The 24,373-nt window shown below is 43.4% G+C and overlaps 1 protein-coding gene across 8 annotated transcripts in view; it reads left to right on the forward strand.

Moving 5' to 3' along the window:
- Positions 1 to 24,373, forward strand: part of TULP3 (TUB like protein 3) — a 550,002-nt gene that overhangs the window by 264,077 nt on the left and 261,552 nt on the right. For 4 of the 8 annotated variants that reach the window (XR_013606868.1, XM_078673739.1, XM_078673742.1 and 1 more), the window contains one exon: positions 7,915 to 8,040. The exons of 2 other annotated variants lie outside the window; for them this stretch is intronic. Coding sequence is in view for 5 of the 6 variants with exons in the window: in XM_078673739.1 (XP_078529865.1) it covers positions 7,915 to 8,040 (126 nt within the window). In the remaining variant the exon portion in view is untranslated. Of the gene's footprint in view, positions 1 to 7,859; positions 8,041 to 24,373 lie in introns of all 8 variants that reach the window. 2 more of the 8 variants (XM_078673744.1, XM_078673745.1) reach the window with 1 other exon arrangement.

A 24,373-nucleotide genomic window follows, 5' to 3' on the forward strand; every position in this document is an offset into this window, starting at 1 on the left:
GATTTTGAAGAACCAATACAGTTAATCACAACTGCTACAGACATTTGAGTAAGTCTTCCTAATATGTGGGCTTTTAATTCCTCCATTGCCACCCTTATTGACTTCAAGGGCACTGACAGACACCTTACTTTTGCAGGTATTTTTTCACTCTCTGCCTCATTTCTTTGGAGCCCTCGGGCCAACCCTGCCTGACCGCATCAGTTGATGTGAGGCTTCTTCTTTTAATCACGGTAATTTTAGTCATCATTATATGTTTCTGCCTTTACTGCAATTAGCAAAGGACATGACAAATTCCCTTTTTAATTTAACTCCCAGGTGCCCTGTCCATCACTTTCACACCAGTCCTGAGGAAGATCCCGCTAGTAAAGCTTTGAAGAACCTACATACATCAAGGGGTCGAAACTTCGACACACCATCAATGCCAGTACTATCAATACTTGCCTTACTGTGATATCCTGCTGTATATGGCTATGTGACTTATTGTAATTCATTACGTGCAACACTCAATAACGTGCTAATCAATTCAATTGTGATATTCACTTTTACTTGTTCCTACCTACTTCAACTCCTCACTTGAGTCACCATTCAATCCTTTTCACCTTTCTATTCGGGCACACAAATGATGTATTTTTAAATATGATCATTTATGTCTTGTTTGAAATTGGATCATTGCTTCAGTGTGATTTAACAACACTGTAGCCTAAGTAAAGTGTTTTTGCTTAAATACTTCTTATATATATATGTATATGTATATATATATATGTATATATATATATATATATATATATATATATATATATATATTTTATATTTGTCCTTCACATTTTTTGATGTAATTTTACTGGGACCACTACTTTATGTACTGTCGACGGCTCTGGTGAGGAGTTAGTCGTCAACGAGAACTTCACTGTCGACGGTCCAATTGTGTACTGCGCAGTCGATGAGCGTCTCCGCCCTGCCGACGGATACTTCCATGCCGTCGACACAGTCTCTGGTGACGACCCCGTCGACAATCCCGTCGGTGAGGAAAATGGACATGCCAGTCTCAAAGTCTCTATTACAGGACTTTTTCAAAATATCTCCTCTGCCTCCTTCTCGCCTCCTGGATTTTCAGGAATCGGAGGATGAGGATACGTTTGGCCCGGCCGACAGCCCTTCTCAACTGGCAGTAAAGTGTCAGGCAACGTGATGAAGAAGAACAGTCAGATAAGCCTTCGGCTTACTTAGAAGGTGACAATTCCTTTTTGGATAGACTCTCAGGTGCGCAACGCCTGGATACCTTCCAGGAGCACTACTCCAATTATGAGCAGGAAGTGGAAGCCCGTCAAAAACCCTCCATTAACATGCCAATGTCACTGGTCACGGACTTACGTTTGATGCTGGATGACTATTATGAGCGAGTCCCTGAAGCCAATGTGGTCCAAAAAACAGTTTCTCTGCAGGAGGAGACTGCCATGACTCCAGTTCAGGAAACTCTCCTGGCACCACCGAAACAGAGGTCCCTACCTCCTCTGCAGATCTCCACTAGGGCATCGGACAGTGGAGACCATCAACTAGAAGAAGGAGAGATACAAGTGGACACTTAAGTCCATGACGAGTGGATGGATTATGTAGTGCATACACCGCCTTCTCCCACGCTGCCAGTGGCTGACTCTCCCCCTGCAGATATCAGAGGCTTCCACGATCTGCTTGAGAGAGTATCAAACCGCTTTGACCTTCCTATGCCCGTCAAGCAAGCGGAATGCTTCTTTTATGATTTTAAGGCTTATACACAGTGTTCTGTTAGGGCAGTTCCTATTATCGACTTCTTCTGGCAGGAAGGTATCCAGTTAATGAAGAATCCAGCAGTCATTCCAAAGCTGGATAAGAAGTACCGGGCACCAGAAGACTCTCCGGCATGCCTCATCGCCCATCCGAAGCCTGATTCCGTAATAATGCAGGCTGCTCAGAGCAGATCAAAAAACCATGCTTCTGCATGTACCACCCCACCAGACAAAGAAGGCTGTAGGTTGGACAATATTGGGAAGAGATTCTCTGCGCTAACTGCTACAGCCATCAGACCCTGCAATGCATTGGCCATCCTTGGAAAGTGCGATAGGCAGATGTGGTCAGACATCGCTCCTTTTCTTGAATTCCTGCTGAAGACAAGAAAAAGGAGGCAAAGGAGATCCTTTCAGAGGGTGAGAGAGCTTCATCGGAAGCCATTGAGGTGGCTATGGACATTGCTTCCACCGCCTTTAGGCAGATGGCGGACGCTGCAGTATTGCGCAGGCAAGGTTGGCTGAAAGCGACAACCCAGAAGTCCAGGCGAAGGTGCTGGACATGCCATTTGACAGAGAGGATCTGTTCGGCAGGCATGATGATTAACCACTCCAGGCTATCAAGCCAGACACGTATACAGCAAAATCCTTAACCAATTTACAACAGAGAAGGTTCACTCCTTTTCGTGGAAGAGGAAGAGGTCAATTTATAGCTCTGACCCAGCATCAGCAACATCTTGAACCTTATTACCAGCAAGGTGTCCGGCAATACTCCGCCCCTGCCTGCACCAACTTACTTCAGAGCTCCAGCTCCAAGACATCATGCTTCAGGAGGAAAATCCCATGACTCAGGCAGGAGGATTTGAGACTTATCAGGCACCGATCACCCCTGTCCCACTTTATTCGACTCAGGATTGCTCCAAATTATTTCTGCAATGGAACTCCATTTCGTCCAACAGATTGGTGTTAGACGTTTTCAATTACAGTCACACCCGAGAATTTCTTCAACAACCTCCAGATTTCCCCCCAAGAAAGACTGCTCACCACCATATGGCGCTTCTAAAAAGGGAGATAATACTCCTTATCCACAAGTAGGCAATTGAGATAGTGCCACGCAGCCAGTGCAACTTGGGATCCTACTCTCACTTTTTTCTCATAAAGAAAAGTACTGGAAAATGGAGGCAGGTCATGGACTCAGGTTGTTGAACAAGTTCATCAAAAGCCAACCATTTCGGATGTTGTTGCTCCAGGAGAATCTCCTTCTCTTGGATTCAGGGGATTACATGGCATCTCTCGATCTTCTGGACGCATATTTTCACATTCCTATTCATCCAAAGCACCGTCGTTTTCTCAGGTTCCAAGTGGCAGGGTGCCACTACCAGTTCAAGGTGCTGCCCTTTGGGCTAAAGTCTGCACCCAGGGTATTCACCAAATGCTTGGTGCCAGTAGCAGCCTTTCGCCAGTGTTTTTCCCTACCTGGATGATTGGTTGATCAAGGCTCTGACATTTCAAGGTGCAAGAAAGTCTACGAACGCCTGTCTTCATCTTTTTCGCTCTCTGGGTCTCAATCTCAATGAAGAGAAGTCTTCACTCCTTCCTTCCAGGTCCCTGGTGTTTCTGGGAGCAAGGTTAGACACCGACCTCTTAAAGTTTTTTTCCCACAGATGAAAGAATTTCTCGTCTTCTAAAGATGGCCCAGTCCCTTTCTTCCAAAAAGTTTGTTTCTGTGAGGATTTACAAATCAATATTGGGGATGCATTCCGCTGATTCCTCACTGTCTGTTGCAGATGAGGCCTCTTCAGGAACAGTTCGACGCCCAATAGGTACAAGCTCGAGGCTCTTTCGAGGACATTATATCAGTCACTATTTGGATAATCATGGCAATATCTTGGTGGAAAGTCCAAAGCAATCTTTCGCAAGGCCTTTTCTTCCTTCCACCAGAGCCTTTGATGGTTATGACAACAGACACCTCCATGGAGGGACGGGGTGCTCACCTCCAGGAGGTTCAGGAGAAGTGGTTGGACCTGGAATCTCTATGCCACATCAACCTGTTTGGGCTGAAAGCAGTGTTTCTAGGGCTACGCTCCTTCCTTCCAAGGATAAAAGGTTCTTCAATCCTTGTCCGCACGGACAAGATAACCTCAAAGTTTTACCTGCAGAAACAAGGAGGGATGAGATCTGCGGCTGGAGTTTGGTTCAACTCCAAAGAATTTTTCAGTGTTGGGTATTGCCAACCCTGGATCTGTTTGCTGCATCACTCACCAAAACATGTTAGTTCTACGCCAGCAGATTCCCTCAGCCAGGTTCCCTAGGGAACGCCTTCCATTTCTCCTGGGAAGGGACGTTTCCCTACGCGTTCCCTCCGTTCCCACTAATACCCCTAAGTCCTACAAAAGATGGAACATGCTGCATCATTCTCATTGCCCCGGCGTGGACAAGCAATACTGGTTCACAGAGCTGTTTTGCCTATCAGAGACCTCTCCAGTATGTCTTCATCCTTCGGAATGTCTACTTTTTATGGACCAAGGGCTGGTGATTCGTCTGCAAATTCAAGCTCTTCACTTGTTGGCCTGGTTCCTCACCACACTGAATTTGAGGACATAGATATTTCTGAGGAGTGCCGTTCCATTCTTAACTAGGCCTGTGCTCCCTCCACAGTCAAGTGTTAATCAGCCAAATGGAAAAGATTCTGCTCTTGGTGTACAAGTCACTCATGCCATCCGCTCTCTTAATCTCCGGAGGAAGTTTTGCCATATTTCTTGTCACTAGCAAAAGCTGGCCTCTCATTCCTCAGTAAAAGTCCATACGGCTGCAATTTCGAGGTATAAGAGACATTCAAACCAGTCGTCCCTATGGTCCTGCAGATTGGTGAAGGAATTCCTGAAAGGCCCTTTCAGAGGCTACGTGCCGGTTTGGCCTGCTCCAGTGCTCTGACAATTGAACATTGTGTTGTCTCAGCTCATGAAACCGCCATTTGAGCCAATTTACAAGTGCAATATAACATTTTTATCTTGTTATGTGGCTTTTCTCTTAGCCATCACATCGGCTAGACATATTGGTGAAATTCAAGCCTTCACAGCAACAGAACCTTACCTTCAATTCCAGCAGGATAGAGTGGTGCTACGTACTAATTCCTCGTTCATACTCAAGTTACCTAAAACGTTCCATCTGAAGGAACCTGTGGTCCTGCCTTCATTCTTTCCTGCTCCGTCTACAACAGCAACGAGATCACTGCATTCCTTGGACATCAAACGATGTGTAAAGTCTTACCTTCAGAGGAATAAATCCTTCCTCAAATCTACTCATTTGCTCATCGCTTTCTCTGCCCCTATGAATGGTCAGGCTAGAGCTTTGATTGCTCGTTGGGTTTCTTGTACTATAACCTTCTTGTAGTGTCTGACGGACTCGGCGGGAACTGTTGGACTTTCTTTATTCTGCGTCTGCCCTCTTTCCACTTCATACGTTAACTGCCCAACGTGTTCCCCGACTCCTCCCTTTCCGCCCGCCCCTGTCCTATCTTCCGCGCAGATCCTAGTGCCCCTTGCTTTTCACATCGTTACACTTCAGTCACGAAAGGGCAGGTCGCCGTCTTGCTTCTAAAGTGACTGCACATTCCACGAGGAAGATGGCAACGTCCTCAGCCCTGTATGCTGGTGTGTCCCTGCCAGACATCTGCAGGGCAGCAACATGAACAAGTGTCCATACCTTCACAAGGCACTAATGCCTAGATACTTTGCGAAAGACGGATGCTGCGGTAGGCCAAGTGGCCCTTTGTCTGTTCGCTTAAGGTAGGCCTCAGTTACCGAGGTTTATTAAGAATTCTTATTAGCATTATTATGTGTATTATTATTATGGTTATTATTGTTATTATCTCTGCCAAATCTTATTTATGTATTTATATGGATATATGTATATTTTATAACCGCAGAAGTTACGTTGCTTGGTTCAATTTAGGTGATGGCATTATGTCGCATGGTGGTATGGATCACATGTTTTTCTCACCTATAGTTGTTATTATGTACTGCTTACTAGTCTGATTCAAGCATGTGAATCTATAAAAGATACAATATTGGAGAAAAAACAAGTTACTTACCTGTACACTGTGATTCTCCAGTATTGATATATTTTATAGATTCACATGCAGCCCTCTATCCTTCCCATAAAGGTGCACCCTTCTATACCTTTTTTATTTGACTAACTACATTTGTGCTCGACATCTGAGGTATGGTGGCTCTGCAGGGGATGGATACTTAGAGGTCTGCGATGTGATTGGCTGGAGTTTGGATGTTCTTTAAGGAGGTTAACTGGTTGCTAAATACTTTTGATTCTCAAGGGAGATTGTCCTTTTAACTTTATACTGCTATTTTACTGTTATCGCGGGACTCCCACCATGACGAGGGGGAAGATTCAAGCCTGTGAATCTATAAAAGATATCCATACTGGCGAACCAAAGTGTACAGGTAAGTAACTTGTTTAATATGCAGGCAGGAGAGCTTGAGCAAGGTCTGGCCCTGATTCTGCATGTAAGCAAGGTTCTGTCAAGAATACTGCAACAGTTTTTTCTTCTTCTAGAAGAGTAAAACGTTCTAACTTATGTTTTGGTAGCAATCTGCATGTGATCAGAAACATCCTACGAATAGTTTGCACGTCAGTAGGTGTCTTGGGGTCAATGAACTAAGGGGGGGAAAGCAAACAGTGTCTGCAAGTAGTTTCTCCTTTAAATTTGCAGATGGAATGAAGACAACCTTTTAGTAGAATACCCTTGCAGCACTAAAAGTTGTGCAGAAAAATACTTGGGCTTACTTACTTACTTAAAAAAAAACCTTAGTCATTGGACCCACCCGAACACGAACGGGCATAGATGGGCTGACTTGGACGTGCCAGCAACGTGGGTAAGCTGTACCAGCTTCACTAGCAATATTTGGTCTAGTTCTGCATGTTAGCTTATGCTACGTCCAGGGGAGCAAGGTCTAAGAGTGTCAGTATCACAATTAAGGCAATCTTTTTTCTGCAGTCATTTCCACGTCCGCCCTAGTGAGCCAAAGAACCTTATTCCAGATGATCTCATGCCTTTTATGCTTTCACAAACATGTCATTCAATGAGGATATTGTGAATATAGCTTTCTCATCAATAAAGGCAGATCAATCCAAAGAACTCTCCTCAGTTAGTATTTTTGCTCTATCTAAGGAGAGACACTTCACAGGAGCTATGCCAAGGGTTCAGGATCCTCCGATTATCATGACCATAAGCTCAGTGATGGCACGGTGTGCTTCCTGGAGTTCAATGGTTTATAGTCCAAGGAAGGCAAAATAAAATCCTCCTTCTGGAACCCGCTCCTAAATGAGAAGTTGCTCACTAATAGTCCCCCTCCTCTTTTTACAGATATGGGGCAGAGAAGGGGAATTGGGAGGGACGATGGTACAGGTGAGAGCCCAAAGCATCTACACAACCTTTTAAAAGATTGATTAGAGAAAAAGTTTCTGAACTTAACTTGTGGTAATTGTCGATGTGTCCACAACTAACGCCAGTCCCTGTTCCTTTTGCACAACACATTTAGCTAGTCTTTATCACAAACAGGAATTTATCCAAAACCCATAATTCAATGGTATGATGGTGTTCTTTTGAATTAGCTTTCCAACCAGGTGAATAAAGAAAATGTTTAACTAGTAGTCTGCGTTATAATCCCATCATGTCATCTCCTTGGTTTGGTGAAAGTTAAAAACTAATGGCTCTTTGACCTATTGGACTATTGCCAGTAGGGATACCATATGCTGTGTTACCTGTACTATATCAAAGACCAAGAAAGTACAATATATTTGTATTTAAGGAGCGGAGAACGAGAATGTAGTATGTATGTGGGACAGGAGTACGAATATCGGATGCATGAGCCACTTTTTTTAAAATGTATTGCTGTGGCAGTGCTTCGTTTCCTACCAGTAGGATGTAGAGGTGCACCACAGCATGTAATAGAAGAGTACCTCTTTTTCACTCCACTGCTAAAGAGCTCATTCCTCTGTTGCTCAAAAGCGACCCACTATGGCTGTGTGGGTTCTGTCATGCGTCAAAGTATATAATTTCCCTCTACTCATTTCTTTTAGCAAAGCTGCTGGAAATCCTCTGGTGCATTACTAAACAGTGAAATGTGTGTTCCAGTGTTGAGGCAGTGGGCGAAACGAAGCAAAGAGGCAGGCACGGATGCTGATGAAGACAGTGTAGGCGGCACCCACAACGCAATACTCTACGTCATGTCCAATGCGGTGTATAGAGATGCAGTGTCAGGTTAGGACCATGGTCATAGATTGGTATGATTATAAATCTTTAATATGTACTTGAGCATAGGTACTGCATATTTTAACAGAATGGTTTACTGATGGAAATTATTTTAGTGCATTCCAGGGAAGACTTCTTGAAGAGGCAGAAGTTGCACCATTGCTATCAATTTCCCCTGCTGAAAGTGCATCATACTTTGTAATTTGGTCATCGTTCACACGTGTGATAAGTGACCAACTTATTATACATTTCAAATGTATTGTTAAAGTGCATAGTTAATTACTCCAGTAAACATAAAAGAAATGGCAATAGCATTATAAATGTGCAAAATGGTCACGAGCAGATGTAGTATCCTTGCTCATTCATTTAAATTTAAAAACCCTAAAATGCATGTTAAAAATATTTCTGAGGAAAATCTTGGATATTAAATGTACATGTCAATTCAAATATTGGTACGTGAACTTGAAGTGCATTTTTAAAAAATAATCATACAGGAAAATTCAAAGGTTCAGCACAGCCAGTAAACATAACCGTCTTCGGCTATTCATGTAACACCGCAAACCAATGTGTTTCACTAACGGTGTTCCTGATATTGCAGGACTTGTCTCCAGTGTCATCAGGCTGTGCTCGCCATCCTCAACAGCTATCCCACCTCTGCCAGTCTCCGTGGTGGGAGTGGGGTGGCCTCTCTCGTTAGTAGAGGGCCTTTGATTTTATAGCTCCTAATGCGTAGACTGTTTGCCGATATAGTGTGGGGCCTGTGTTTCCCCACTGTGGCCTTTGTTCTAGCTTCAGAAACGTTACTACCATGATGTTAAGCTGTGTCAATTCTGGGTTGAGTGCAGCAATAAGAGCTTGCCTGCATGTAAATTTACCGATTCTGTAAAATACCGAATCGGTATTTTTACCGATTCGGTAAATACCGATTCTTACCGATTCGGTAAATTGAAAAATAAATGTACCTACATCTCACTACTTCTATTTTACCGATTCATAAATACCGAATCGTTATGAATTGGTAAAATAGAATTACCTACATCAGGGCCTATGTGCGCTACGATAGGATTTTGCAATTAGCAGGTCCAGCAGCCTTGCCACCTTCTTCCCTATCATTATTTCACAGCCATATGAGATAGATGGTAGCAACTTTGCCGCCAAAGCCTTTTGAAGAGGACCTAAAATAGGGCCTTGTAAAAAATCTGACCCCTTCTACCAGCCAAGATCCAGGTGGGTTTATTTTCTTACTGAATTTCACCCCTTGCGGGTTTTTTTTTTACAGTTAATTTCTAGTGCCACTTAGTTAAGCTTAAGAGTGCGTCTAGAAGCTGTTGCAGACCTACATGGGTCATGCTTATCAGGATAAGATCGTCTGCATAGGACATGTGGGTAAGGCGACGGTCCCCGAGATTTGATAGGGTGTGTGTTTATGGAGTCCAGTTCTATGACAGGCTTGAGAGATGGATGTTAAAAAGAAAGGGGGCTAGCACACACCCTTGTTTCAGTCAAGTGGTGGTGTACATTTTCTGGGAAAGCTTTGTGCTAGCTTCCAATTTGAAGTGCAGCCAGGTTTCAGTGTAAAGAAGTTGGATGTCTCTCACTATCTTCAGCGATATCCCGAGGCTGGTAAGTTTTTCTCATTGTAAATTTTGCTGGACCCTGTCGATTGAATGAATAAATGAATGAAAGGGCATTTATAAAGCGTTTTAATACTCCTCGGAGTGTTCTGGTGCTCTGCACCTCTGCCAAACCTCACGCGCCTAGACCCCTTAGGGCATTCGTGTGCTATATAAATCTCACAATCAAATCAAAATCAATTATACAGGGGCTAAACTGTTTAGGCTTGATTAAATAGACATGTTTTCAGTCTCTTCCTAAACTGAGAAATGTCTGTAGTGCTCAGAATCGCAGAGGAAAGTTTATTCCAAGCTGACAGCCCTAAAAGGGAGAAGGATCCTAAGGACCAAAACGAGTCTTCGATAAGGTTCTCTTTTTTTATATTGAGCCAATGTAATGCCCTCAAGTGCAGAGAAATGTGTGCTTTCAGAGGCAAGCCCAGGACAGAATGTGCTGCCGCATTTTGGACCACCTGCTGTTTATTGATTAAGTAATCTGGTAGGCCCAAATTCAAAGCATTGCCATAGTCCGGCCTAGATGACACCAGCACCTGTATCACCTGTTTCCTGGCTAAGAAGGACAGAAATAGAAACTTTCTTAAGATGCGCAGTAATCCAAAGGAGGACCCCACCACTGAATTCACCTGCGGTAAAAAAGAAATGCAATCATCAAATTTGATGCTTAAATTCTTCACAGAATTTGCTTGACGCCCTGGACAGGGGACTTCGATTGGCCAGAAATATTGCCATGTTTCCTAGGCCTTTGCTCCAAGAAAAAGCAGCTCTGTTTTGTCCGCATTGCATTTGAGCTGATGGTGTGTTAGCCACTGGAAAACCGCTGACAGGCAGGTTCTAATTTTTCCACCAGGGAACCCTGCATCTCAAACCCATGAAAACAATATCTAAGTTTCATCAGCATAAGAATATTTTTGCTCTCTAGGCCTCCGCAAGTAGAGCAAGAGGAGTAAGGTAGATCTTAAATAAGATAGGGCTCAGAGCAGAGCCCTGGGGTTCTCCAACTTGCAACACACGTGGTCCAGACGAAAAAGGAGGAATCCAGACCTCTTGCCCACGTCCTTCAAGGAATGATGCCAGCCAGTCCAGGGCTTTGCCCCCAATTCCAATAGCTTTGAGACTGGCCAGTAAGGCGACATGGAGTACCGTATGAAAGGCCGCTGAAAGATCTAACATGATCAGCAATGTTTCTCTCAGCCCCCCCCCCCTCACCTCTACCCCCCCTTGGAGTCTAAGGTACTCCTGGTGTAATCCGCCACCTCCGCTTGCGCAGTCTCAGTACTAAAACATGAGCAAAAGCCAGACTGACTAGGAGTAGTAAAAGTGTTGCTATCCCAGTATTCGGAGAGCTGAGAGTTGACCTGTGTGTCCAAAACATTTGACAGAGCTGGAAGCAAGGATATAGGTCTGTAGTTAGAAAATTCGTCTGGGTCTGCTTGTAATGTTTTGAGCAGAGGCAAGATATTAGACAGGCCTGGGGTACCGGTGCTGATGACAGATTAATTCCAGAGGTTATTGGCTATAGGGTTAATAACTCTTATGCCAAGTGCCAGTACACTGCCCCAGTGCCAGTACACTGGGGGTTGGGGGGGAGGGATTAAGGGTTTGCCAGAGAACCAGACTTGATGCTTCGAAAAGCTTTCAAGGAATCTTACAGAGAAATGGGGTCAAATTTGGAGAGAGATCCTGTGGAATTCTGAGGATAACTTGCATATATACTGTCTAACATGGCTCCCTCTGGCAACATGCTGGGGTAGAGACTGTCCTGGATGTTCTTAATCTTATCATGGAAGTATTGTCCCAGCTGCTCACACCATTCAGCTGTTGGTTCTTGATGTCTGGAACTTGCTTCCGGGGACATACCGTTTTGCACAATTAAAAACAATTCTTGTGATTAATTTCCATCTAGTTCATTTTATCTTCCAGAAAAGCGTTCTTTGCTAATCTGACCTTTCTGTTCTATTTCTTTATGGCAGCCTTATACTGAGCTTGAGAGATGGGCCTGTAAAGTGCCCTCCATTGTCTTTCTAGCGCATTGCACGGTTTCTTGCCTTCTTTGAGAGTGTCCGTGTATCAAGGACATGAAGGCTTGACTCTACATGAGACTCTCCTAATTTCTGGCACTAGATCCCTAGCAGTGTCTCCAATCCAGTTTCCAGGATTGCTTCCTTTAAGTCAATGAAGCAAGCTTATAATTTTGATTTTGAGTTGAAGGGCATCTCAATGCAGTGTGTCAGAGCGGCAAAGCTGGATAAAGTTCCCTGGCCGGTACAGAATCCTACTTGATTCCATGAGATAAGTACCTGATTGTCCACCCATTCTTTCAGATCTTGCAGCAATAGGGTTGCGTAGTACTTTGATACTCCATTTCCCCATGTGTAAATTGGGTGGATTAAAGATCAAAGCCAATAATCAGGAACTGCCTGATGGAGGTTCACAGCACTAAAGAGAAGGCAGACTTTTTTTGCCCATAGTTCAGGTTAACTTTATACAAGGGGGGAAGGGAGTCCATTCGGCCCTGCTCTGCCTTCAATTTGACTCCTCAGTATTATAGTTTTGATTTAATTTTTTTAATTCTTCTCGGCTGGGTCTTGTTCCCTCTTTGGCTGCCTCGTCCTGGGTTTTGCCTTGGCTAGACTTGTTTCCTGAAGTGGCGACCCTTCTTGTTTAGCCCCTTTCCTAGCAAATCCCTTAGAGTCGAGCTGTCTTGCTGGATAGGTCTGAATCAGGAGGCTGTCACAGCCTTGTTGGGTTCCTGTGGCTGTAGTTGCCAATGGCTCTTCTGGCCTTGTTGAGAAATTTTTTTGCACAGGAAACTGCCTTCACCACAATGCCTGAACCACATGCTACGCTTACAACTAATGCGTCTTTACCACGCCTTCCTTTACCACACATGTCGTAACAACAACATGCTTTAGGTAAAGCGGCTCAGGAGTTTAAAGTCCAATACTTTCCCTAATGTTGTGCAGACTGGAGTTGCAATAGTAAATCATAACGCTCCAAAGTCCAGCGCTTTCCCTAAGGCCTATCGTTGTAATGATATGCGAGATCAAGGAACGCGCTGTAAAAACACATTCGTTGTAAAGACTACGGAGTAACAGCATGCGTGGTAAAGGCATGCGTTGTTGTGACATACAGCCTTTTTGCACGTGTTGGGACCAAGCCTCCTTAATTATATTAGCACCAAAAACCGCAGTTTTGTTTTTATTTAGCCTGTAGATTATTGTACAGAAAGCCCTGGAGTCTCTGGAATTGCATGAATGGAGCATTCTTGCCCCAAACGTGTCTGGGTGCTGTTTCTTGGCCAACCATATAAAGCCTTCTTGTACTGTTTGTGCAGTATCCTTACTTTATCTTGTTGCTCCTTCGCCAAGTGGTTAAGTTTCAAAAGGTCATACTCCCGATTCAGTGTTCTTTTTGCTGAGTTAAGGTTTTTTTACATCCAAGTTGTGGTTCTCTGTTTGGCAGTTTACAGGAGGGGCGAGATTTTCATATTACCATGCCTTGTTATTAGAATCCTGCAGTACTTCTCCCACTCACTGATTGCATTATACTGTGTGGTGGGATATTCACCTAATAAATTCATGCATTCTGCTGGGATTTCTTCCTGCAGTTGTGCTTGCCAGCGCAACCGCTTCAAGTTTTCTGATTTTAAGTCGGGGGTTAAAGTGTTGGCTGATTCAGGTACAGCCGGGTGAGAATTTTTTACGGCTATTATGTGTGGGTTATGGTAGTTTCCTCTCGCCCACAATTTCAAAATCTGCGATATATTTAAAAAGAGCCAGTGAAACTGATGTGTAATCTATCACAGTGAAGGACCTTTTTGAGGTATGCGTCCAAGCTGAGGGGGTATACCCTGTAAATTGCCCACTTAGAATTCTTAGCCTTGATGCTGTTAGGCATGAAACAAGCCCTGAGAATCGTTACGTCTAGATAACGGGGCTTCCTTGTTCTGGGATGTTCCATATTTCGTCTTGTACATGGAGATTATCATCATTTTTATATAGAATGAAAAGATTATAATTAAAGTCCCCTGAGATTAATATGAACTGTGCATCATGGGCTGATTTCAAGTTGTTGAGTGTTTTTTCCAAAATTCGAACCATTGCAGCTTCGACTTGTGTTCTGGGTTGAGATAAACGTTCAGTAGAATTAAAGGATATTTCACCTTATGCGTCCATCCCTCTATTTTAACTGCCTTAGCCAGTTCTCTGGTCAGGGTATTGGTTTGAACTTAAGGTTTAGTTGCAGTGAGATATGTATATATTCAAGGCATGGGTCCTGTAGATACACATGCTTTGCATACTCCTGCCATCTAGTGTTGGGTCCAGATGTTTGCAAGTTGTTTTTCTGCGAATAAGTCTTACCAGTCACGAGGTTTCCGCCATTGGGTTCGGACATGTATTGCTACGCTCCAGTTCAAAACTGTTCTTTGGGTTCCCCTCGGTGCGCAATCCACTCTACCCTGGACGGTATGGTTTCATACACATTTCCCACTTCTCCATGTATCGTTTCGGTCAACGAATCCTTCAATTGCAATCAAACTTCATGGGCGGCCTTTGGGCCTGACCTCGTCGGTCTGGTGTTCTGTCGATGGAGAAGACTCCGTTTAAAATTTGTCCTATGTGCCACGCTAAGTACCCTTGCACCGACTCACATCAAGTGTGTAACTTGTGCTTGTCTCTGGAGCAGAAAGAGGAAGACTGCGATACTTGTAAATCGTTTTGGTCCAAGACGACTCTTCAGGATCGTCGGGCTCAACTTCGTGAATTGCAATTCACTGAACAATCAGAGCAGGAAGAGGTCGAGGCGACGGCGGCAGAAGTAGACGCCTTCTCTGTTCCGTGGTCTGACATGGAGTGTGAAGACGTGCCTCTGGGACAGGGTGCCGTGAGTACTGATGACCCCTTAGCCCAGGCCCAAAAGACATAAGGCTTCGGTACCACCACTTCCTTCTGGCCAAGGTCGGCACAGAGACAATGTTTCTGACGCCCCGCCTTGGCACCGAAACAGATAGTCCAGCCTGCCGGCTCGGGACTGAGTTGGCCAAAATCCTTTTCGGATCCGAAACCTTCCAGTTCGAAGCCCAAATCTGGTTCGAAGCCGAAACCCTGCATGCCGAAAGAAAAGCATGCTTCGGAGCCGAAACCTTCCGCTCCTAAAAGCAAGTCCTTCTCTGCACCGAAACCTCCTTCTGTGCCAAAATCTATAAACAACCTCTCCGAGCCTTCTGACACTAATTTAGACATTGTTAATCCCAAACTGGAACCCAAGCAACAGAAGATTTAGATCAACCCTGATACATGACATATTCATGTTAAATCTCTAATTAAAAGCAAGCTTCCTTCTGAGGACCCTCACTGTAAGGTTCCTTTAAAGAAGGACGTGGCTACCAGCCCTGTTTATTCTGCTCCACCATTCCCTCCACCCTCTTCTCCACATTTAGATCCTTTACACATTGCACCTCCGGGATCTCCACTTTCACAGCCTGAAGAGGATGATATTAATGAGGAAGATATTCAATTACCTGTAGACCCATGGAAGGATTACACCTTTGACCCTCCATTAGACAATGACCCAGACCTTTACCCTGCAAAGCCATCCCCACCTGACGATAATGTGGCTTATCAGGAACTCATTGCTAGAGCAGCAGAGTACCATGGGGTGGCGTTACATAAAGAGTCATTAGTAAAGGATTTTTTATTTGAAACACTTCCATGTCCAGGTCCAGCCAGACACTCCCTATGCTGAAGGGCATGATGAGGCATGTAGATCACATCTTCAAAGACCCCGTGCGAGCACGCATTTTGACTTCTAGAGTCGATTTAAAAAAATATAAACCTTTGTCATCTGATCCTATCTTTATTAAAGGTCAGCTGCCTCCTGACTCCCTTGTAGTATCCAATGCTTGCAAAAGAGCTAACTCTCAAACTTCTGGGGATGCTCCTCCCCCTGATAAAGAATTTAAGCTCATTGATGCTTCAGGGAAACGTGTAGCTACTCGAGCTACTAACCGCTGGCTCTTTGCAAATACACTTGGCCTACCAGCTAGGTACGACAGAGCACACTGGGATAAGATCGAGCAACTGCTCCAATATCTCCCAGAGGAACACAAAAGCAAAGCACAAGAGTTAGTTCAAGAGGGAAACTAATTTCTAACTCTTCTATCAGATGTGCTATAGATGCTGCTGACACCGCTGCTAGGGAGATAAATACCAGCATTCTCCTCCGAAGGCATGCATGGCTTAGGATTTCAGGTTTTAAACCTGAGGTTAAGTATTCCATTTTAAATACCCCTTTTGACAAGCAACACCTGTTTGGTCCTGAGGTTGAAAAAGGACACAGACGTGGCAAAGAACATGAGAGCGCTTCAGTCTCCATCAAATAGAAGCTCCTTTTGTCGCTCCTTTTACAGAGTAGGGTCCAAAACCACATCCTCAGACCCAAATGCTTCCTCTTATAAAGGGAATACCTAATCCTCTCCCTGTAGAAGTTTTAATAGAGGAAAGGGTATAGAGCAAACAATTCTACAGGTAGGGGTAGAAGTGCCTCAGCGCGTAATACCCCTCCCTCTAACAAAAAGTGACTTGCCCCACCTAGCCCCCAATTATTTAACATCTGTCGGGGGAAGACTTCAACAGTTTCTTCCCATTTCGCAATCTTTAACAACCGACAAATGGGTGATCAACATTATTCAACATGGTTATTGCCTGGAGCTTACCACCAATCTTTCAAACATTCCACCTCGTACTTACAAACTGTTGTCAGACCACTTACAGTTACTCCTTCAAGAGGTGCAATCCCTCTTACAGAAGGGAGCCATAGAACCAGTTCCGTTACACTACCATGATTCCAGTGGTATATTCTCTATATTTTCTAATTCCCAAAAAGGACGGCTATTTAAGACCCATTTTGTATCTCATAGTGGTAAACCAGTACATACTGTCGGAACATTTCCATATGGTTATACTTCAACAGGTGCTTCCACTTCTGCCGCAAGGCGATTTTATGTCCACACTGGACTTAAGACAAATACTTTCGCATTCCAATACATCCAGCTCATCACAAATTACTCAAGTTTGTGATAGCAGGCAAACGCTACCAATTCAAAGTACTCATATTTGAAGTAACTACTGCCTCAAGAGTGTTAACCAAATGTCTAGCAGTAGTGGCAGCTGATCTCAGAAGACAACAGATCCACTTCTTCCCGTACTTAGACGACAGGCTCATCAAAGCCAGCACACACCTAAAGTGTCTACAACACACTGGATCATGCTAGACTTACTCCACCGGTTGTGCTTCACGGTAAATGTACAAAAGTCCCACCTGCAGCCTTCACAGACACAATCTTATCTGAGAGCCTCTCCCAATGCAGCCAGAATTCTCAATATTCAAACTCTGTTACTTCAGTTCCAGGCCAACCAAAAATTACCAGCCAGAACCTTCCTGCAATTGCTAGGAATGATTGCGTCATGCATAGCAATAATGCCTACACATGCGTCCACTGCAAGAATGCTTAGCACGTCAATGGAATCTGTCACAGGTTCAATTGACAGATCTAGTCTTGGTAGACAGCCACACCCATCGCTCTCCCTAGTGGAGGAGTCCACAAAATGTATCATTAATCGACCCTGTTCCCCATATCGTGCTAATAGCAGACTTCTCTCTTTCAGGTTGGGGTGCCCATCTCCACGAATACACAATCCAGGGTCTCTGGGACACCAAGCACAAACATCTATACATCAACTATCTAGAGCTTCTAGCAGTATTTCTAGCGCTGAAAGCTTTTCAGTCTCACCTCATAGGCAAAGTTGTATTAGTCCGCACAGACAACATGACAGCTATGTATTATATACAAAAACAGGGGGGGCACACACTCTCTCCAACAGTCACGCCTCTCGCAGACCATTTGGAGATAGGTAATCCATCACAGAATTAATCTTCTGTCATAACACCTTCCAGGGGTGAACAATCGGATTGTCGATCTCCTCAGCAGAAGGAGATAGCAAATACATGAGTGCGAACTTCATCCCCAAGTTCTCCTTCCATACTTTCGAGAAGGGATTTCCACAAATAGACCTGATTGCCTCAGTGCACAATGCAAAATGCCCACATTTCACCTCTATGTCCAAAGGCAATGCCGAATGGATGAATTGGTCAGGGATATTTGCCTACACTTTTACGCCTCTCCCATTCCTTCCGTTTCTGGTTCGGAAGCTCGGGTAAACATTGCTCACACTGATTCTAGTAGCCCCCACATGGGCTCATCAACTCTGGTTCACCACACAGTTAGAGCTGTCTGTGGTTCCACTTCAAAAGCTGTATCTCAACTCCAGCCTTCTCACTCGGACCCATGGAGAAGTCAGGCACCCAAACCCAAAGGAGCTCAATTAAGCTATTTGGCTACTGAAGTCATAGAATTTGGATATTTGGATCTGCCACCAGACTGTATGCATATCTTAAAAAAGCAAGAAAGCCTACCACCAGAGCTTGTTATACAGCAAAATGGAAACAATTTGTTATCTATTGTAACAACAAGATTAATCCTTTAGATTCTTCTGTTCAAAACATTAATTTTTCCCTTTTGTATCTACAGCAATCTGGTCTTGCTTATACATCTATTAGGTTGCACCTTGCAGCAGTTGCTGTATATTTGCAAAACAGATGACATTTATCCTTGTTCAAAGTGCTTGTGATTAAAGCCTTCATGGAGGGCTTCAAAAGAGTCATTCCACACAGAATACCTCCGGCACCGGTGTGGAATCTTAATATTGTACTTAAAATACTCATGGGTCCACCCTTTGAGCCTTTAAACCATTGTTCTTTACAGTTCCTGCCATAGAAGGTTGCCTTCCTCAGTGCAATCACTTCATTAAGGAGAGTTGGTGAGCTACAGGCATTCTTAAGAAGAACCCTTCTTTCAGCTTCATAAGGATATGGTAGTTCTTCGCACCAACCCAAAATGTATCCCTAAAGTCGTTTCTGCTTTTCATCTTAACTAATCAGTTGAGTTACCTGTGTTCTTCCCTCAACCTGATTCTGTAGCAGAGAGAGTTCTTCACACAGTGGATGTCAGAATAGCGTTATTGTATTATATTAAAAGGACAAAAGATTTTCGTAAGACAAAGCAACTTTTTGGTTCATTTGCTCCACCTCACAAAGGCAATACTATTTCTTAATCTGGCACTTCCAGATGGCTTGTTAAATGCATTAAATTTGCTATGCTAAAGCTAAAAGAACTGTATCTAGACCCCCTAGGGGCAAAATAGGGGCATCTATGGGCTTTTTAGGTAACATAACTATAGCTGACATCTGTAAAGCAGCAACATGTTCCACACCACACACATTTACTAAACACTATTGTGTGGATGTGTTAGCACGCCAACAAGCCAGTGTAGGACAAGCAGTGCTAAAGACACTTTTCTAGACATCTGCAACATCTACTGGTTAGCCACCACTTTGGGAGACTACTGTTATATAGTCTATGCAAAGCATGTGTATCTACAGCACACATGCCTCAAACAGATTATGTCCCTTCTGTTCTTGGTAGTAGGGCTGTAGATTCACATGCGCCCTCCCACATCCCCGAACACCTGTAGTTGTTGCAGTTCCCTTTATTTACAATATATATGCAAGGACATCTCGGTACTACATTTACTTACTCCATTTTCACGCTCTTGTGGGAAAGCAATCTAGCAATGTAGTCGATGCCAATGCGCATTATCACCGAAAGGAGGAGTCACCTTACCGTATGACTGGAAAGACTTCCTCAAAGAAAAACAACTTGCAAGCATCCTGACCCAACACTAGATGGAAGGAGTATGCAAGGACTATGAATCCACTGCCCTACATGCCAACAGATGCTTACTGGGTAAGTGACATAAACATTCTAGGCCCCCTTTTGGACGACCCATGCTACTCAATCTGGTAGTCTTCGAAATCTCCATGTACCCCACCAGAGGCACTGAATAGTCAGGCAATTTCTCTTGCAACAGTATCACTTGGAAATGCCTAAAATAATCAATGATTCACAAAAGAAGAGAAAGGTATTGTAGTTTGTTTTTGCAAATGAGTACATGGGTATTCTCTAGAGTTGAGGTGGGGTTGGTGTCAGGCCAGTAAGCAAAGAAAACTTGCCAGCCCGAAAGCCGATCAATAAAAGCCTTTCCTAGCTCTTATTAGTATTCTGCAGCTAGTTAGTAGAAATGGCCCCGGGATTAAGATATAAATAATGCTTTATCTTTCAGCCCTCATCCTCTCTTCTTTGGCTTTCTCAAGCAATAAGACTTGCACTTGCTTCCTGACAGGGGCTGCCTGCCACGTTCTATGTAAACATATTAGCCAATGCAATAGCTTTCAGAGATTCTTTGGCGTCTGCTATCCATGGGATTAAAAGATCGTTATCACATGCAAAATAGTCTAAAACTATCCCTAGTTAACTTTGCTTCTTCTGAACTCCATATAGATAGCCACAAAAGTATTGGCCGGCTATAAATCAATTCGCTCAAAGTCTAATCCTTGTTCATTGTGGCAAATAAAGCTAGAGGTTGACAAGGGGGCTGATCATACTCTCCGACAGAATATATTTTCCTCCCTTTGGAGGGTAACCAAGTCACTCAAGCCCTATATGTCTGCCCCTTAAGTTGCTATAGGAACAAATTGTGCAGATTATATTTGCAAGAGGGGTGTGAAAACTCGCGCTCCCTTGGGTGACGGAAGATTTAACAGAGAGCCAACAGCACTGGAGAACTTGGTCCTACTTTGTGCAATGTGCGCAGACCATGTCCCAGACAAGCTGAAAGTTACTAAGGAGCTTGTGCTTAATAACACTTAAATACGCACCATAATTGTTAAGGGTCGCATGTGCTTTAGGCCACAAGTTATTATAAAAGACATTGAATAAATGAATTGTTACACATTTTTATGCTACCCTTAAGGGGACGGTCGTATTTGTATTGCACTAGGATACAATACAATAAAATATGTAGACCAGGTACCTGCGAGTGGCTATTCATGAAGTCTAAGAAAAAGGAGGAAAAGTAGCAGTGTATGCATATTGGTACCTAGAGAGCCTCTATTTCCTAGCGGATCTCTTTAAGACCACTTTATCTTCCTTTCTCATAACTGAAATCCTATCATGTGGTTAAACTTCTTCATTTTACATTGAAAAAGCAGTACTTTTGAAATCAGCTAGACAAAAAGTGATATACGCTATGTTGTGCACAAAAAATGAAGTCCCAGGTTATCTTCTGTGATTATCTTAATATTTTCAACTATTATGTCATGGCAGTTAATGGGATTGTTCAGGTGCTTTGGGGAGACATTTGATCAGTAGAAGACAAGAGACACAAGCACTTTGAAGGGCATATTTTTTTGCACTCCATTCAGCAGGTCTAGAAAGACCTGCAGTACAGTCCACTAATTTTTGAGGTCGTTACTTTGGTTCAGTGTGCAATATATTGATGCATGGCAGTGGCTGAGTTTGAGATTTCTATTCCTGGATTCTGAAGGTGTTTGAGGAAATTATCCTTGGGTAGGTTTGTAACACTGGCCTGTTGGTTTTGCCAGTGTTTTGAACCAGAGTAATATTGGTAGCAATATTGATACAGCAGCACTGGCACTGTGAGAGACTGATGTAGGGTTTTTGTGGCTGTGTGATTATGTAGGTGAGCTGCTAAGATTTGTGGCATTGTAAGGGCACTGACAATATTGGTCCCCTTGCAAAGGCAATGGCATGGCCAGTAACTTGTGAGGCCATGGAAAGCATAAGCGGTGAGAATATAGTGCCATTCATGGTAGAGATGTATGGCACTAGCAGTGTTACTAATGAAGAAAGGGTACTAAGACTCTTAAGGGCAACGATCCAAGAATGCTATCTGTTTTGGTGCTGATGTACATCCATTGGGCATTGTAACAAAATTACCTACAGCACCAGTAGTAGTAGTATAAAAGTGTGTCTCTATACTAGTTAAAGTTAGAGATATTTCGGTACTGATGTGCCCTGCTAGAATTTGGCATCCCCCGTCTACAGCCGTAGCCAAGTTGCAACTTCAGAGCACACAAACCACTTTCTTCAGTATCAACGCTCAACAGTACCAGGATATACCTCTAGATTATACATCACTGATGTGGATGCATAATTGGTTGCATTAATCGTAGGTACTGTCATTGTAAATGGAACTGAAAGCGTCTAAGGATGCCAGTGAAGTTTTGCGAGTAGAACAGGCACAATCCTAGATTGTAAGGATGTATTAGTTAACCGTATAAAAGTAAGTTACAGTTTTGCATTGCGTAAGCTCTTTGAGTTGACACTGCTGAATTAGAAATACCGTGCTATGTCTTTAAAACTTTTTTAATTCATGTACTCAACTTTCTGAATACAGAAATTATTAATATAATGTATTTTATTTTTTTTGCCACACAAAAATAGGACTTTGGGGCTGAAAAACGTAAATGTTGGCTAGAAAAAGGATGCGCCTTAAAATCCGCCTAGCGGACGTGATTGTGCCTTAAATAAGTGGATCAAAAGAAACATTAATATTTCCAGCATGTGGCATGACTGCTGCCTTCACATGTGCCACAGTTTCTTGACTTGAATTTCAGAGACCCTTTAGGGTTTAACAGATTCCTTAGTACTGGAATTGTCTCTATAGCATTGCCTTCTCAACTTCCTTGGAGCACTTGAATTGCCATTGTGGTTCTTGCGTACATGAGATCAGAACAGCCGAACCGGTTAGCTATGTAGATGAGGGCACTGTGCTTTCTGCTTTTCAATAGCAATCATTAAACTGACATTCCAGAGAGGGTCCTTAGTGCAAATGGGACTTGCTTGTTCAGACAGCTCACTGGCATCACAGGAGTATGATGCTAATATACCTAAAGATGCTGCAGTTCGCTGCAAACATTCCCCTGGATGTACAAAACTCTGCAGCCTCACATCACTCTTTGAAGCTCGTTTTACATTTGCTTCAGAAAATCAGTGTGTTAAGTAAATCATAGATATTTTAAAAAACGGACTGAAATATTAAGATTACAAAAGTGACCTCAGTTTGGCAATGCATTAGAATATAACATGAGTAAAATAAAATGTTGAATCACTGGGTTGCATTTTTCAGCTTGGAGTATTCTAAGATTTACTCCAAGCACTACATGGTTAATAAGTAAGAATTTTAGTATGGGCAGTGGGACAGGATGGAATTTTCTACCTGGAAGACGTTTGGCAGGGGGGTTAGAGATGCGGAACCGTTACTGCCCTTCCCACACACAGTTCTTTCGCTATCGCCAGCAGCGTCATGCCCTGCTTGTCCATATCTCATCTGATGCCCAAATCCCTAAATGCAATCCTCTTGAGGTTAAACTGTTAATGGAGAGGTTGGGCAAGGGGGCCTTCTCAGCACTGTACCGCTCCCTGATGATCAATACACATACACCCATAATTTCCTACCCCTGAGACGCAGATGGGAGAACTGGTGGGGGACTTGGACGATGATGACTGGAGGGAGGCGTGCTTGGCCCCTTGGGTGTTGGCGATTTTCTCACGGACCTGAACGCTTCAGATTAACTATCTTAATGTGATGTATGTGACCCCCCCCAACGATTACAGCGGATGGGCCTTGCCACCCAGGCAAAGTGTGCGAAATGCACACTCCCAGTCACTGACTTCTTTCATATGGTTTGGTCCTGTCCAGCCCTGTCTAATTTTTGGAGTGGGGTCAAATGAGATTTCTGAGGTACTGTGCCGCTGCATTGATTTGAGCCCTATGATGGCCCTGTTGGATCTCCTGGAGGAAGCTAAATGTCTGAGATCCGAAAGGACGTTCTTAGGCTTAACCTCCTTGGTGGCCACGTGGGACATCACCTGTGCCTGGAAACTGGCTTAACCTCCTACGTTTGCAGCCTGGAGAAACGGGGCAGGCCTGGTGTGTGCGCCAGGAAAGCACGAGTTACGAAACAAGGGGCTGTCCTCAAAAACATAAGATATGGGGGGGATAGTGGGTATATCATAAATTGTTGATGTGAGCCTATTGTTGGTTATAAATATTGACATTATGTCCCATGCTCTGTAACGAGGGATGGAAATGATACGTGCTTATTGGTGGTTGCTACTGATCACTGTTGAAAGAAATTAAATGTGTTTATTAGAACTCTAGTATGGGAGTAATTAAATATTAAGTTTGTAGTAAATCAAACTTAATTCAATCAATATTGCCACTCGATCATTTATTTTGTAGAAAGGACAATCTTGCATCTGAAAGTTTTCTTTAGATGTTGGACTGGTAATTCCAAGTTAAAAAGCTTCAAATCCCATCACAATTTCATCAATTCCTAAGTGAAAAACAGCCAACACATGTTTCTCTGAAAAATCGGGTTCATCAGGGCTACATTATGTACATTGCATCTTTCTCCTTTTTCAATCCTCAAGCATATCAATTTTCCTGAATTAGTGAGTCACGGCAGAGTATCAATGTGAATGTGAAAATCCCAATCCTTGAATATTAATTGCTACTGACCAAACAATAAACATTGTGTCAATTCCATGATAAGGATCTTTCTTGTTTCGCAGCAGCATGCCCATCTTCCTAGACCAAGGCGAAAGGATAATTAAAAAACTGAATGTAATGTTAAGGTTATACAGTTGGCCTCAATAGGGCAATGCACTGGAGTAAGACATATAGGCGATCAAAATAATGACTCACTTGCTTGTCTTTTACAGT

This window comes from Lissotriton helveticus, chromosome 1_1 (genome assembly GCF_964261635.1).
Source record: "Lissotriton helveticus chromosome 1_1, aLisHel1.1, whole genome shotgun sequence".
Classification (NCBI taxonomy): Eukaryota; Metazoa; Chordata; class Amphibia; order Caudata; family Salamandridae; genus Lissotriton; species Lissotriton helveticus.